This window comes from Erithacus rubecula (genome assembly GCF_903797595.1).
Source record: "Erithacus rubecula genome assembly, contig: scaffold_358_arrow_ctg1, whole genome shotgun sequence".
NCBI lineage: Eukaryota > Metazoa > Chordata > Aves > Passeriformes > Muscicapidae > Erithacus > Erithacus rubecula.
Window position 1 is genome coordinate 32,284 of NW_027635974.1, and position 16,258 is coordinate 48,541.

At 49.0% G+C, this 16,258-nt stretch overlaps 2 protein-coding genes across 4 annotated transcripts; both read left to right on the forward strand.

The window, feature by feature from the left end:
• Positions 1-241: 241 nt before the first annotated feature.
• LOC306816080 (uncharacterized protein) lies at positions 242-2,851 on the forward strand (the record flags this gene model as incomplete). The annotated part of the gene is made up of 5 exons (XM_079332573.1): positions 242-540; positions 1,328-1,365; positions 1,807-1,926; positions 2,356-2,459; positions 2,848-2,851. The coding sequence occupies exons 1-5, from the start codon at positions 438-440 to the stop codon at positions 2,849-2,851; spliced, it is 369 nt and encodes a 122-aa protein (XP_079188699.1). The 5' UTR covers positions 242-437.
• A 604-nt stretch (positions 2,852-3,455) lies between these two features.
• LOC306816085 (serine/threonine-protein kinase PAK 3-like) lies at positions 3,456-15,655 on the forward strand. Of its 3 annotated transcripts, none has more exons than XM_079332575.1 (16): positions 3,456-3,477; positions 3,621-3,814; positions 4,956-5,083; positions 5,282-5,448; positions 6,252-6,323; positions 6,598-6,738; positions 6,991-7,113; positions 7,673-7,835; positions 9,880-9,943; positions 10,726-10,774; positions 11,294-11,403; positions 12,248-12,365; positions 13,145-13,244; positions 13,658-13,854; positions 14,184-14,318; positions 15,494-15,655. In XM_079332575.1, exons 1-16 carry the CDS (start codon positions 3,469-3,471, stop codon positions 15,536-15,538), a joined length of 1,815 nt encoding a protein of 604 aa, XP_079188701.1. In that variant the 5' UTR covers positions 3,456-3,468; the 3' UTR covers positions 15,539-15,655. The 3 variants fall into 3 exon arrangements, with proteins under 3 accessions (XP_079188701.1, XP_079188702.1, XP_079188703.1); XM_079332576.1 differs by having other exon boundaries at positions 6,598-6,720; XM_079332577.1 differs by lacking the exon at positions 3,456-3,477 and having other exon boundaries at positions 3,723-3,814; positions 4,956-5,073.
• The last annotated feature ends 603 nt before the right edge of the window (positions 15,656-16,258 follow it).

Sequence of the window (16,258 nt, forward strand, 5' to 3'; positions counted from 1 at the left end):
GAGAAGGTTTGGTTGCTGTGCATAAATTCACAGCCCAAGCTGGAGCGGCGGCTATTGTGATGTCAGCGGAGGCTGCCACGTCACAGAGGTGTCAGCAGCAGGTTGCCCTGATGCACACAAGGCCTCAGCGTTCAGAGCAGCTCTTGGCGTGCTCGTTGCAGGAGGATCCTCTATTGAGGGGTTCTCAGGCAGCAGTCTGTGCCCTGACAAGGGAGTTTTTCTACTTTGTGTGATTGTTGCAGGAGGATCCTCTGTTGAGGGGTTCTCAGGCAGCAGTCTGTGCCCTGACAAGGGAGTCTTTCTACTTTGCCTGGTGTTGTATGAGTCTGAAGACTCACACAGGCATCCTTTAGTCTTCTTTTCCTCTTTTCCTTGCCCAGTCTGGGCACTTGTGCAGGTGGGTTTCTTTCCCAGTTTTCTGTTTTGTTTTCCAGCCCATGGACATGAGCAGCCCTGCTGAAATGATGGAGCAAGTCCATAGAGCAGTCGGCAGGGCTTTTTCAGCAATGTCACCCCGCAAAATTTTTAATGGTCTGAGACGTAAGTAGAAGTTTTTTCCTTTGGGCAGCACGTTGAAACACAAGTGTAATTAAAAAAAATGCCATAAGTTTGGTAAAGCTCCTGCCAACAGCTTCAGCTAAGCAATAGGTGTCTCCTGCCCAGCAGGGTGTGGAGAACTTCCAAAATGCAGACTGGGAGAGATTTGGAGGCCTTCTAAAAACTGTGCGGTTCTCTCCAGAACTGAGGGAAAGCATCTTTCTTTCTGCTTGGAGTCCTTAAAGGATGTGCCTGTCTCACTGCTCCCTCGCTGTGTGCTACAAGAGCCATTGGCTTTGCGCTGAAGGTCAAACTGCTCAGCAGCTTGTGTGTGCTCCTGAACCCCGGAGCTGGGCCTGTGCTGTGTCCCAACAGAACCTCAAGTGCTAGCAGGGGTTTGGGGAAGCTTTTCTGGGGAATTGTTTAGGGCAACCACATGGGAAATAGTGCATGTAATTCAGAAAACAGAAAAAAAAGTCCTGGAAGAATGGAGAAAAAAGCTGCTTTAGCTGTAGGGTGAACAAGGAGCTACAATGTAGGCACTGATTGTAAAGGAACAATTTGCATTTTCTTGGCCAAGTCTCTTGTTCCTTAGTGGCAAGGCCGAGCAACAAGTAGACACAACCTAGGGTATTGCCCTGTAGCCTTGCTTGCTGTGCTAAAGCATGTTGCTCCTAGAGGGATGCTGTGAATGGAAAATGCTCTCTGCTTGGGTGGCCTTGTTCTGTGGGATTCCTCAGTCCAGACAGTTTCTAACAGCACCTCATTCCCCTTCCCTTTCCTGTCGCAGGTCGCCTCAAACGTGGAAGGAGTCAAGTCCATGGTTCGGTGAGTGGAAGGGGCACCCTTGACAATGCTGGTGTCTGAGAATTGTGGAGCAAGCTGTGGGCTTGGCCTGTTGCAGTAGAGTGCCACCCCAACAGACTGAAAGAAAGCCTTCATCAATGTCAGCATGAGCACTACCAAAAGGATTCCATCAGCATCCCTTCTTTTGTATTGAAGAGGTTTCAGTTCATGAAAGTCAACTTTTGCAGAGAGGAGGCTGCATGATGATTGTAAGGAGGCTGAGATATCTCCTTCAGAAACACATGCAGTCCCGTCCAAACATTAGTCTCATCAGCCTACGTGAATTAAGATTTAGTGACTGAGCATTCCGCTTGGATCCAAATTCATGACTTCTCCTTAGGACAGAGTGGGATAGGGCTCAGGAGAAATAAGGTTCTGAAAGACAGGTTACTCCCTGTCCCTCACACTGCTGTCTGTCTGCAGGGCACCACACCAGCAGCAGAACCTCCTCTGGCTCGCTCTCTTCCTCCAGATGCCAAAGGGGAGGCAAAGGACAACAAACGTCCACGGGCTGCCAGTCCAGGGCCTGAGCATCCTGAAGCAGTGAGTGGAGCTTTGGCTGGTACAGTGCAAAGCTTTGGTGCAGGGCAGAGCTGCAGGTTTCTGATCAGGCAGCGCTTGCCCTTTGTGGCTGAAGATGCTGAGGGCTGGAGTCCTGCCATGACGCGGCCCTTCAGCCCAGCCACTGACATGTGGGAAAAGGGATGTGAACTTTCACATGCAGGCATCATTTTCCTGGCATTGTGACAGGGACTGTGAACTTCCTTTGGTGTTAGATGAACAGTAGCATGATGTCATTTAGTGCTTCTGGTGTGAAAGTGAGCCTCTTAGTGTACGATCAATATCTGCCACACAACAGCTTTCACCTTCAGCTGAGCTGTGTCTCTGCTTGCTGCTTCTCCCAGCTGTCAGAAGCCAACTTCCCTGCTCCTTATTGCTTGTTTGTACTTTTTCCCTGCCCATTCCTTGCAGGCCCCAACAGGAGAGCTGCTTGCCAGTCGGGACTGCTCGGCTCAGGCAGGAAAATTGGAGTGGCAGGAGAGCACGGGTAGAGTGTGCAGCGCCCGGGAGTTCAGGTGTGTGCTGAGATTTCTCACTTTCACTGCACAGGGCTGGGCATTGCAGGGCTGTAGGAGGCCCAGCGTCAAAGAACAAATTTGGTTTTCTCATCATTGGATTTGCTCAGCACAGAGGGGAAGGCAGTCTGTGGGCAGGTCTGGCTGCCAAGCAACTTACAGCAAAGCTGCCTCATGAGACTCACTTCTCAAACCTTGATAAAAAGCATTCCAGAGTGGACCAGGGTAGAAGCAAGGGAGGTTGAGGCTGGGCCTTAGGAGAAATGTTCAATCACAAATTCAATAATGCAGTAGAACAAGATCTTCAGAGAGCTTGTGCAGATTCCACCTCTGGAAATTTGAAAGCCTCTGCTGGATAGAACTTGATCAGCCTGTCCAGATTCCATAGCTGACCCCAAGTGCTTGGAGGTGAAGACTGGGCTTTTAGCTTCATGGGGTCCTAGGCAGCCTAAACCACCTTGGAATCCTTTGATTATTGGATTGGATATTCACAGCCACCTCCTCCCCAAGCTACAGCCTGCAGGCTCTTTCTTGTTGCACTGCTGAAAACAAGAGTCATTGTGGCAGTACTCATCTGGGCAAGGCTGTCTTAGCCAAAGGAGAACATTAGCAAGTCTGGTATCTTCATCAGAGAGGAGTGTAGGACCCAGCAGGTAGGAAGGTGTAAAACTGAGAGAACCTGTGCTTTCTGGAAAAGTTTTGTGGCTTCTGGAAACCTGTTTGACTTTCTCACTGGTGACTCTGTCCCCTACACAAATGACAAAGAGAGATGCAGATCTCGGGAGGGAATCCCAGAATTCTTTTGAGGTAGAATAAGAGGCCTGTTGGAAGTGATGTAGACTGCCCCATGTTGGACATTGTGTGTAGTCTTGCTTTTGCAAGGAGTCTGTGTTGCTATTAATTGTTTTCTCATCTGTCCCCTTGCTGTAGAATCCATTGGGCATTTGAAGAGAGAGCAGAGGAATCTCAGTCTCCCAAGAAGCAGATTGAGGAAGAGGTTCCTCTGGCAATGCCAAAGGTATGGTCACCTTATTCCTCGGCAGCACCAGTGGCAGAGGGAGTTGTCCTAGCAAGACCACCCTGAATGCTGCTTCTGTCACCAAGCTAAGACCAGGATATTGTTGTTGTTCCTCTACAAAAATGGTGTCCCCCTGCTTCCAGGTTTGCCGCCCACAGCAGCCAGCCCCCAGGGTTCTGGAGAGGCTTCTCCAGGACTTCTCTGGCCAGGGGCACACACTGTCCCAGGTGTGCAGGGACAAGGCGGTGCTGGCGCAAGAGAACGCTGCCCTGCAAGCCCGACTGGCAGCCGCAGAGCGGGACCTACGAGGCCTTTCTGAGCAGCTGGCAGAGGCCAGGTAAGGGCAGGAGGGGACCCTGGGTGGGACATTATTGAAGGTGCATAATTACAAAGGTGATAAGCGCTACATCAGGATTTACTGCCTCCTGTGTGCTCTCCAAAAGTTTGTCAGATAGAGAGGTGATGAGACAGGAAGAAAAAGAAAAGGATTCTGTGACCTGAATGTTATTTTTGTGGCTCTTACATGGAAATGTTGTGAGTAGGACACTGATGCTTCATGCTGGAGGGTCATGCTGAAAATCTTGAGAACCTTCTCAGCTTACTCTTACGAAGCATGGTGCAGGAGCTGATTTCCTTACAAGCCACAGCAGCAGAAGGGAAAGGCAGTGAGACTTCTCAACAGTCTCTGGGGATTCTTGCTGAGCACTGATTCTTGCTCATTTGTTCACCCACCTCTATAACCTATCAAGCTCCCTTTGGATGGTCCCTTTTCCTTTTCTAAAGAAAGTGTTTGGTTCATTTAGTCATTTTTGTCAAGGTCTTTGGTTCATTTAGTATTTACAGAAAAGTAGCAAGTGTTCTTGTTCATGGCATTCCAGTGTTTTAAATGAGAGAATACTTGTCCCACTTCCAAGATAGTTCTTGTTCAGATAAAAACCAGCTTCTGGTTTCTTATTCATGCTAGTGGAGGGAGGAGAGAGTTTTCATATATGGTTCAGTGCAGTCATTAAGTCCCTTTTACTAAGAGAGCTACTGGCAAAAAAAGTATCTCTAAGTGCAATATGAATGGCAGTAAACAGTGATAAGTCAGGCAGCAGAACACTGTGTTCTGTCCATCTGCAGAGTGACTTGGAAATGCCGATGAGCTCAGGGCTGTGAGCAGGGGCTGGGCTTTTGCTCATTGGCAGAGACTTTGTGGGCACAGCTCCCCATGAGTGGTATGCCAGGCAAGAGCAGTTGGAGTTTTGGCTGCTGAGATCAAGCACAGCTGGGCATTCTCTGCAGGGCTAGATTATGACTGCCCAATCACCTGGAGGGGCCTGCTTTGCTGTTTGAAGTGGTAGAAATAGTCTTGCTATATCTGAGTTTCCATGCAATCTATTTTCCATCCTCATGTGTAGAGATCTCAAGAGACAGTTCCCTGGAAAATCTGCCCCTGTGTGCCAGAAACAATTTTTCTTCGTCTTCACAACTTGTAGGTCAGAGAAGGAGAGCCTGCAATGCAGCCTGCTGGAGGCTCAGCAGCACGTGTCGGAGCTGGAGATGGCCAGGAGCCGTCAGGAAGGCCAAGTTCGTTCAGCCACGCAGGCCAAGGAGGTGATCCTGGGTGAGAGCCTCGTGCGCTTTGTTTCTGGTGATCGTCCTGCCTGGTGCGGCTGCTCCAAAGCCAGCTCTGTGTGCAGGGCTTCCGAGGAGTGCAGGAGCTGGGGGCAGGTCCCTCCTTGCCTGGAACTGAAAGGGCTTAAGGTCAGCAGGGTTCTCTGCCTGTGTAGTGTCTGACTACTGCCATTTGTCATATTTGCAGAGGATGTGAAAGACCTTCGGCGTGAGCTGCAAGCTGTAAGATCTTTCAGCAAGCAGCAACGCGAAGAAATGGCTGAACAGCTCCGCTGGGCAGTAGAGCAGTGCAGCAAGGCTCTCAGACTCTGGCAAGCTGCTCAGGAGGAAGAAAAAAGGAAGCTGGAGAAACTGGTAGGACTCAATATGCACCAGAATTGTTCAGGCAGGCTTGGTGGGCTGGCTCAGCAGAAGAGCAGGCTGAGTAGGTGGCATGGCTGCAAGGCTCTGCTGTAGGCCACATGTTGCTGGGCCAGGCAGCAGAGGGCTTCAAGAGCTCATATTTGAGAGCCTGAGAAGCCTCAGAAGATGGTGCTGGGCCAGTCAATGCAGCCACGGTTTCAAGATGGGCATAAGCCAAGATACCCAGGAGGCTGGGTGGTGTCCACACAAAGCAAGGCAGCCAAGGGGAAGGATCTTGCTCACACCCTCGTGCCATGCAGCAGGCTGCTGCCCTTTCTTCTGACTGCAGTCCCAGAAACAAGATTATTTGTTTCCTGTCCTTCCAGGGTGGACAGAAGTCTTCTGTTTGGGCTTTTTCCATAGGAAACAGGTCCCGTGTTGTTGGCGTTTCAGCTGGAGGCCTTTTTTGTGAATAGGACATTGGGGTGCTGAGCTCTTGCTCAGCCTGCAGTCCAGCTGCAGCTTTTCCTTGACCAAAGGACACAGGGATTTTAAGAACAGAGCCTCTGAGAAAAGAAATCCTGAGGAGAGAGGGGCCAGGAAATGGGCAACCAACAGAGTGGGGAAGGAAGGTGGCATCGCCTTTCCCTCCACCTGCTGATCACCCTCCTAAGTTACTTGTTAGAACAGGAGGGCACAAAGTCACTACTGTGCACTCTTCAGGTGGGGGATTGTGGGAGGGATGAAACTTTCATTTCCTCCTTTGGGGAGTTGGACTGGGACTTGATCTGGAAGTGTCTTCTTCTTCTCATCAGGAGAGGCAGCTGGAAAAACAGCGTTTGGAGGCACAGGAGCTGCTGGAGCAACGGGACAAGTTCTTGGCAGAGGTACAGAGGGAGCAGGAGAAAAGCCTGCTGGAGATGAAGCAGGAATTTGCCAGCATGCAATGTGAATAAGAAAAGCTCTAAGGCAGAGACAGTCTAGAGCAAATGGGCACTGCTTGTCTGGCCACTGTCTGGGTGGGATTGTCTCTTAGCTGGCCCTTTATAAACACAAGAGCGAGAACAAAATGCTTTTGGAAAGCGTGAGCACATCAGTCTTGGCTGCCACCCAAGTTCTGTGTCGGAAGTTTAAAGCCATTTTCTCTTCATTTTTGTGCAGCTGCAGCACCAGAAGGCGGAGCTCTTATGCAAGCTGTGCCGGCTGCAAGTAAAGTTGAAACAAAGCCAGCGGTTTGTAGAGCTCCTGAAGGAAGAGCTGAAGGAGGAGCAAGAGAATGGGCAGGTGAGTCTGACTAGCCAGGTAGCAGAGGGAAGGGCAGTAATGGGGACATGAACTGTAGGTCTCATGAAAGGGGAGGCAAGGCCTAGTGCAGGCACTGTAAACACAGAGCCTGGCAGGCTCCAGCAATGAGCACCAGGAAGAAGAGTTAGGATGGAAGGGTTAGAGCTGGGTAGAGAAGCAGCAGGATGTGGCCGAATGGACATGTTTTTGAGACTGGAAAAGGAGAAACTTGAGCATGATGGCAGATCCTATTGAGATTTTGCTTGACAGAATATCAAGGACAAGCTGCAGAAAGCTCAGAGGAAAATGAAGGCCATGGAGAAGAGGCAGAAAGAAGAAATAGAAAGGATGCGAGTGATGCAGCTGCAGTTGAGGCATGCTGAAGAGAAACAGGTGAGTGAAGGGGCAGTAGGCAGTGCAGTCATGTAACGAGTGGTCTCTCTTCTTCTCACCTTTCCCCAGCAGAGCCGCAGGTTGATGGGGGCAATGCCTCTGGCTGCCAGGCTCTGTGCTCTCCATCACAACTGATCAGAAGGACAATTGCTGGGCTGCTGAACCTCATGTGCTGCCCTGGCCAGCAGGGCTAGTGCTTTGGCCAGTGGCCAGCAATCCTCTGAATGTATTTCTGCTGGCTTATTGCTGCTCACTTTTGTTTTTTGAGGGCTTTGTTCAGGTGAACATGGTGACCCACGCAGATTCTGAACAAGTTGTCTCTGTCCATGGTGGATGCAATCCTCAGAACAGGGTGAAATCTAAAGTATTTTTTTCCCTTTCACAGTCTCTAGCACGGCTGCCTGTGACAAGCTGGAGTCTCTGGTTGCTTAGTGGGGTTTGACTTGACAGCTCAGCTTGCAGTCTAACACAACTCTTGTTCTGAAAGGCTCGCCCTTGAACTGTATTTTCTGGGGCATCTCTGCCAGCCACCTTTCTGACACAAATTTCTTTGTCCCAGGTGGATGCAGGCCATGCCATCAAAGCTGCCCCTGCAGCAGCATCCTCCAAAGAAGCCTCATCTCTGCAGCCTGAAAACCTGAGCACCAGCAGTTCACCCAGCTCAGGCCAGGAGGCAGAACAGCTGTGCCAGGAGAGAGAGGAGCAGTACCTGGAGTTCCTGAGTACGTCCTGTGCATTTCTTGTGTGATCCAGCAGTGTGTTGTGTGTTTGCCTCAGCATGAGCTGTGCCACATGTTCCTGCTCACTGTGGTGTCAGACATGCATTTTGGACTCCCTACAGAAGCTGCTGTTATGCTTGGAGGCAGCCAGGGAGCACTTGGGGCATTCCTTTTGCCTTTGAGGGCTGCTGGGAGTGGGTGGGCTTTGTCTGTGCTTCCCTGTGCAGCAAAGGCAAAAGCTTGGATTGTTTCGTGAGCAGCTGAAAGCTGCAACACAACAAATGACCCAGTGGATGTGTGTGTGTTAGTCTGGCCAAACTGATCAGAATAGTTGGCTTCCTAGATATCCCTTTATCCCCTGATTTGTCACCAGTCATTGGAGACAAAATGCTTCAGGGGAATTGAGTGACTGTGGGGCTGCTTTCACACTGATCTTGATTTTATGACTGGTAGTACTTCTACAATTCCTTCTATTGTTAATTTTGGTAAGAATGCTACATTTTGGTTAGCTCGACCTCTTTGGAAAAAACAGCAGGTGACAGCACAAATAACAGAGAAAGAGGTCTTTTTACTACTCCCCAAATGTTAAAAAATTTTATTCTTAGAACAATCCTTAGGAATTAGAGAGGAAGACATCATTTCCAAATGCAGCAGCAGAAGAAAAACTGGATACATTTTTTTTCAGTCCCTCTCAGATATGCTAGTTGAATATTTAGGAAATGCATCAAGGAGACACATCTATGTGGTCAGATAAAACTGCCCTGCAGGCAATTGTCAGGAGCAAGCCTGCAGCCCCTCTGCTGCATGTTCCTCCGGTACCAGGCACTTTGTCACAGCTCATGCCCAGCCGGTAAATACTCTTGGAATACTCAGCACCGGCCTGAATCCCAGCACAGATCATACCCTAGGAAAAGACACCAAGGCCTTGGTGTCTCTGCAGTACAACCAACAGAGTTGCTTCTTGCAACTGGCAATAGCTGCCAGTGCAGTGCTGTCAGAGAATTACTGGTTGGGTACAGAACGGAGCCCAGTTGACTCAGTGTCTGCCATCAGCCATTGGGACAAAAGGTGGATTGATCTCTTCCTCCGTGTGTCTGAACTCAAAGACAATGGTGCTCTGTCTTGAGTGAGGTCAACAACTTGTAGCAGGGCTCACTCTGGCTCTAGCTTCTTCACAGGGGTTGTCAGTGGCCATTTGTGGGCTTTGCCAACCTTTTTGTCTTACCTGCCCTGCCACTGATGGCTGGAGTGACTGCAGAGGCTGGAGCCTTCCTTAGCTGTGAGATTTCAGCTGCCAGACCATTGCTGCAGCTTGCTGTCTCAGCTGTGCCCTTTTGGGATGAACACATGGGCTGTGTTCAATGGGCCAAATCCAGTGCTGGAGACTGCTGCACCTCAGGCTGAAGGCAAGCAGTGCAGTTCTCCACTAGATGGGGAATGGGCAAAGTTGTCTCCAGAACTTAGCGTGCTCGTAAATTCAGAGGCTCCAAATTCTTACAGCCACTGCTCTCAGTTGTAGTATGAGCTGCTGTTCTTTAAAATGTCAAGGCATTTTTTAGGCAAACTGCTAAGAGGTAGACCCCTTCCTCTCCTGGAAATCACTTTGCAATATTCTATCTGCTCTACAAAATGCAGCTGGTAATAAAAATCCGTTCCAGATCCCAGGGTGCATATAATCTTTGCAAGCATGAAATCTTTTGTTGAATCTTACAAGAGAGGGTCTATTTCCAAGAAGAGGATGACAAGTACTTGTCTTGGTGCCTGTACTTTTCTGATCTCTCTTTGCTCTAATGGTTTCTTCATGGCCTTAGTTTCCTCTCAGGTAAGGCTTCAAAGGAGTGTGGACAATCTGACTCTGTGAAGGCCACGTGTGCTACAGAATTGCCTGTCCTGCTTGGGCTGTTGTTGTTGTTGTCATTGTTACTTTGGTTTTTAGTCAACTGACCATAAATTGCTCAGAGCCCCAGAGAGTGGAGCTGAGTTTCCAGTCTTCTGCAAGTCAGTATCTCTGTTTTGAAGTTTACTTCTTGCATTGTGTTTCTTTCAGGGACTATTGTGAGCATGGGAAATTTAAAAGAGAAATACACTGATTGGGAACTTCTTGGCAGTGGGTGAGTGCAGCCATGCTTACTTCTACAGAACCATTGGGCCAGGGATTTTGCTGCTCTAATATCAAGTGGGAAGTCGGACAAGCTGCGAGCCTCTTCAGACCACGGATGTAGATTGTCCCTGCCTCAGTACTGATCACTGGGCATCATCAAAGACAACTGGATGCTGACAATGTCTTGCCTGCCTGAAGGAGCAGAATGTGGAAGCCCTGCTACCCCTCAAGTGTGTGGCAGCAGTTTGCTTATTTTCCTAGAAGACATGGTTTTGTATGATTCAAAGCAATATGGCCTCAGGAATGGAGGAAGAAAAAACTGCGAGATCAGCTTCCCACCTGAAAGCTGCCAGATAACAGCTCTCAGTAGCATTTCTTTCTATGTTTTGTGGAAAACAATATTCAGTGGTCAGACCATAAAATAGATTGCGTCATGTTTCCTTAGTTGTGTAGATAGAATGAAAAGAGAGTGGTGAGAAGGCCCAGCAGGACTGTGTGTTTCAGTGCCTGGAAATGCATGACAAATGCACAGACAAAAAAGAAAAGCCAAAGAAAATCCCAGCTTCCAAAACCTAGTGTGTACATTTGAGATGTGCAGCAGCCCTTTTTCTTCCCGTTGGACCCAGCTTATCTCATGGCAGAAAGCTGATGGGCTGCTGTGCTATTGGCTAAAGAGCAGATAGACCCCGGTGTGTGAGAGACACTGCAGGCAGCAGAGAGCTCCTGCCTGGGCTGTCTGTTGCTCCTCAGCACTGAACAGCTTCTTTGTTCTTGCTGCTGTTCTCCTTCTAGGAGTTTTGGAACGGTTTATAAGGCCTTCGACTCTGCCACAGGACGAGCGGTAAGTGCCAACAGCCCATGAGGATTTTGCAGCTCCTGAGCGCTTTCCCTTGGGATGTTATCTGTGCCCAGAGCTCGGGGCCGCCTGTCTTGGCTGCAAAGGCTGTCCCTTCATTATGGAGAGACTTTGTCCTTCCTACCTACCTGAATGAATGCAAGGATGGCATCGGTGTCTTTCAGAGAAGGACACGCCTGCTTGGATTTACAAACAAATCTGAAACACTGGTCAGGGTCCCTAGAAATGCTAATAAATTGTCAGCTGTTTCAGTTTGTTTTCACAAGAAAGCAAAGAGCAAAACTGAGCAAAATTGCTTTTGGCTAGCAAGTCATGAGTAAGTTCTAAAAGTGGTGATAAACAAAGGCCATTTGAAAAGTCAGTGTGTGCAGAGAGTGTTGGTAGCACTTTGTGGTTGATGTTTAGAGTCCCTTTTAACCGGGCTGACGAGGTGTCCTGGCTCGCAAGCGGAGAAGAAAGAGGCTCTTGTAGTGTCTGTTCCTAACGCTTTCAACACCATTGTAGGTGGCCATAAAGAAAATCGATCTCCAGCATCAGGGCTGCCAGGATGCTTTAAAAGAAATCCTTGCCACGAAGTTACACAAGAGCCCCAATATTGTTACCTACCTAGAAAGGTCAGTAGTTCTGTTCTTTTTCTGAGAATGTTCATTTCCATACTTGCAAGGCAGAAGTTTAAAAGCTCTTTACTCACTGGCAGAAAATTGATCTTTCTATTAACATCAATCCACTTCTGTACAAGGCATGGGAGGAGATTGTGTTCTGTCCACATTCATGGTTCCAGGCAGAGATAGCTCGAGGATTGTTCCCAAAGTGTGGCTCTCTTACTAAGCCAGCAGCCTGTATGTTCACTCGCTGCATGTTCTTTTGCTGGTTTGGGGCGTGATTATTTCTGAGTGTCAGAGGGGGAGTGCAGAGAGAGTATGTGAGAAATGATTCCCCTTGCACTATTCCCACTATTTCCATTGCCTTGCATGCCAAAAGATTAGGATAGGAGATACATCATTTGCCAGGTTTGAAATTCTTTTCCTATTTGTGTATGACTTTCATGAAAGTTTTTCTACAAGGTTGTCTGCAGTGCTACACACCCACGTGCCCTGGATAAAAGCTGTGGAAACTGCATCTCCTTGTTGCTGGATTAAATTGTGGATGGAATTTGTGTATGAGGATGATGAAGCAGCTGCCTGGGATGTGTCCGCTTCCAGATTTATCCTTGCCATCACAAACCTGCCTTTTTTTCCCCCTACTTGCCACCTAAGCCGTCTCCTTTTGTGCGGATGTGCCTTCCTCATTTGGACAGCACAGACTGCAAGCACTGGATAGCCTAAGTGGTGCGAGTCTTCATTTTATTCCATTTTCATTTACCAGTGACCTGGATACTCAAACTCAACTCTAGGCTTTTCTTTGATATGACAATTTAGCTGTGCACATTCAGCCCCTTTTGTTGTTTTCATCTTCCAGTTACCTTGCACATGGGGATGTCTGGATGGTGCTGGAGTACATGGATGGAGGCTCCTTAGCTCAGGTGGTCAGTGAGAAAAGGATGATTGTAGGACAAATAGCAACTGTCTGTCGGGAGGTAAGGGATCCTGCTTGTGCTTTGGACGCCTTGGACAGGCTCGTCCTTTGAAAGCCCTGCTAAGTGCGTGATTCCATGTTCACAGCTTTCTGTGCTGCTCTCATGCTTCAAAGAAGAATGAGCATCTGCACTGGACTGCCTGCCAGTGTCCCTGCCCTTACTATAGTCTGTTCTTTACACTTATCTGCTGTTGTTGAACTCTCTGTCTCTTTTTCAATTTCTGCCTCTAAGTGCAAAAAATGCAATGCAGAAAGGTTCTAGATATCCCAGTTTTAAACAAACAGCAAAGTCAAAGAGAGATTCAACTCTCACAGGTCTCCACTTCAAAGGATGGCATGGCACCCATCATGGTGCTTGCAGCTGAAAACTGACAAATGAGCTACTTTGACCCCTGTCCTCCACTCTCCCACCTGACAGCGATCCCCTAGGTACCCAAAGCAGGGACTTTCCCTCTCTTGGAATGTCATGGTTTGTCCTCAGGATGGGGAGAGCGCATCTGCTGTAGCAGCAGCAGCAGTCAGTGTGGCTGGCTTTGCAGGGGACAGTCTCCTGTAACGACTGATGTTTCCCCCTCAGAAATGAATATGCCTTCCTTTGGAAAGATCCTGTTCTCCTAGGGTTGCAGCAAGAAGCTCTTCCTCTTGCCAGCACCCACTCACTGCTCCTGTGAGATCTGGGAATCTTCAGAATCTGGGAATGCTTCAGAAGCAGTTTTCTGTAAAGCATGGAATGCAATCAGATTACAGTAACTTTTGCCCTCCTGTTTCTTTTTCTCTCAGTGCCTGCAAGGCCTGGCTTTCCTTCATGCCAACCAGGTGATCCACAGAGACATCAAAAGCAGGAACATCCTTCTGGGCCGCGATGGCTCCGTCAAGTTGGGTGGGTGCTCTTGGTCAGGCGCCGCGCTCCGGGGCGGTGTGGGGCTGCTTTTGGGTGGCTGCCAGGTGCCCGGCAGTGGTGCTGCTGAGAGCACACAGGGCACTCTGCAAAGCCAGGGCACAGCTGCAAGGTGCTGAGAGGTCTAGAGAGGAAACAAAGTGTCAAGAGCGGCTTTGGTTTGTGTGTGCTCCTGCCAGGAGGGGGAGTTAAAATGGAAGCTGTCAGGTGGATGAGGAAAAGCCACGGTGTGAGTCCTGGGGGGCTGTTAAGTGGACAATGTGCTTGGCTGCAGCCCTGAGAAAAGGGAGCACAGCTGCTTTTGCAGCTCAATGCACCACTGCATTCCGAGCCTTAGAGTGAGGCACTCTTTTCCTTGGTTTCCTACTTGAAGCAGTGTTTGTTTTTCTCCTCAGCTGATTTTGGCCTCTGTGCTGTGCTCATCCGTGAGCAAAGTCAACGGAGGTCGGTGGTCGGGACCACTTGCTGGATGGCACCCGAGCTTGTGAGAGGAGAGCCGTACGGCCCCAAAGTGGACACCTGGTCCCTTGGCATCTTGGGAATAGAAATGGCCAAAGGAAGGGCTCCTTATATTTGGAAAACCAAGGAAAGGGTAAGGTGCAAATACGCTCAGCTACCAGTGTCCTTCTGGTCCATCACCATTAGACAAAATCCCATTCCCACAGCTTGAACTGGTTCCACCAAGGCCCATTTGTACAAATGTTCCTGGGGTCTACATAAACTTCCAAGACAAGACTGTTTAAGGTTGAAATAGCTGGGGCTGCACTGGGGCCTTTTCTCTTTTGGGAGGGAAGGCTCATCTCTTACCATCTGCTAGGCAAGAAATTGCCACTGCAGAATGCTGCTTAAAATATGGGGTCTAGGGGAGCACTTCAGGATATGGAAGGATTACATAGAGTCTCCTGTTTCCTTTTCCTTCAGGCTAAATACCTGATAGGCAAGCGAGGGGCACCAGATCTGCACAAGCTCAGGTTACCCTCTGCCTTGTCTGAATTTCTGGGCTGCTGCCTGCAGATGGACGTGGACAGGCGAGGTTCTGCCCAGGAACTCCTGCAGGTACAATGCAAAGCAGCTGCAAGCCAAACAGCTGTCCCCTGTCAGCCTTTGCTCCTTGGCCAAAATTCAGGGCATCAGATGGGTCCCCCCCCATAGTAATCTGTGCTATGGGTGCTTTTCAAATGAAAACCAAGTTTGGGTCCAAAACTGGTTGAGGTTAAAAGGGACCAGTGAAGGTCCTGATTTAGTCCTCTTCTCCTGTCACTAGCAAGGACATCTTCAAGTAGCTCAGGTTGCTCAGAGCCCCATCCAACATGTCCTTGAATGTTGCCAAGTGTGGGGCACCTCCCAGCTCTCTGGCTAACACGTACCAGTATTTCAGCACTCTCCTGGTAAAGAATTTCTACCTTAGACCCAATCTGAATCAACTCTCTTTTAGGTTTAGACCATTCCCCCTTGTCCTCTTGTAATTGGCCCAGCTAATAGATGTGTTCCCATCTTTCTCAGAAGCCCCTTCAAATACTGAAACATCACCACATTGCTTGCCCTTCTGCAGGTTAAGCAAGCCCAATTCTCTCAGCCATTCCTCAGAGGGCAGCGCCCACCTTCTTCTCAGTTCTGAGGCCCTCCTTTGATCTTGGGTGGTGTATTCAGTTTTCCGTGGTAGCAAAGGAACTGAAGTATTGCAGTGCTGGGAGTGAAGGCAGGCAGTGGGGCTTGATGAGCACAGTGGATGCAATCCCTGCCAAGCGGTTCCTGATTGCTCTGTGGGAAGGGAGTGCAGTGTTGGGGTGACTGTGAGCATCCAAGGGCACCCAGCTTGTCCCTCCTGTCCCACTCTTAGAGGTTTCTGCCAGCCAAACAGGGACAGCTGAGCAGGATTGGTGCCAGCCCCATGTGCTGCCTGGCCCACTCAGGTAGATGAGAACTGCTGCAGGTTTGCTGCCAGGTTTTGTGGCAGACAGGGAGCTGGTGACCGGGCCACTTCCTTGCCTGCCCCTGCTGTGGAGGAAGATGCCAGTCAGCACAGGAAATGGGGGCATGCCAAGGCAGGCACTGCTCTTCCTGCAAGCCAGAGCTGAGTCCATCTGTGCTCTGCCTCTTGTGTCTGTGTGTTTCTGGGCTCCTCAGAATGCAGCTCGACCCTGTTAAAAGTTCATTTTGGAAAATCATGGTGAATTTTTCCTTTGTCTTATTTACATTGGTTTCATTTCTTTCTTTTTTTCTTTGGGCAGCATCCATTTCTCGAATTAGCGGAGCCTCTCTCCAGCCTCTTCTGAAGCCTGATTGCTGTCATCCCTGCAGCAAAGTGATGTAGGAAGCAGAGGGGATGACCAGGAGCACTTCAGCATTGCTTTCTTCAATGTCAGCTCGCAGCCACATTCAGAATAAAGGTGCTAGACACCCCCAAGCCTGTTGTAAAATTTCCTTCCTTGTCGCCCAGGGAATATTGCTCTTGTTCATTTCTGAATTGGCCATTCTTGCTCAAAGATGGAAAGTCCCTCCTGTGGGTGTTCTGGTGTGGTTTGAAATTGGGAAAGTTCTCTTCCCTGTATTATCAACTCCAACCTACTGTGCCCTTGGAACACTGGCCTTTGGCCAGGTTTTGTCCAGTTGTGATTTTCCTCATGAGGAAGAAAGGGCAATTGCATTTCCAGCCAAAAGGTAATGAAGAGCAGGGCAGCAAAAACATCCTGTGAGTTCTGCAAATGAGATACTTAAAAAATTTAAAACATATAAAATTTTACACACCCTCATCTGAGGTGTTGCTTGGGCCATTTCCCTGGTTTGTTGCTCTAAAACGCATTTTGGAGTGTGATGTGTCCTTTCAAAAATTGCATAACTTTTGGGTGAGTAGGGAATTCCAAAAGTGTGCAAACACCCCAGTCCATTAAAAATGTGGCCAATTTTTGAGCTGTGTATGCATGACCATTTTGTCTGTATTTCTTGAGGTACATCTCATGGAGCAAAAGATTGTAGAAAATGTTGACAAACACGAT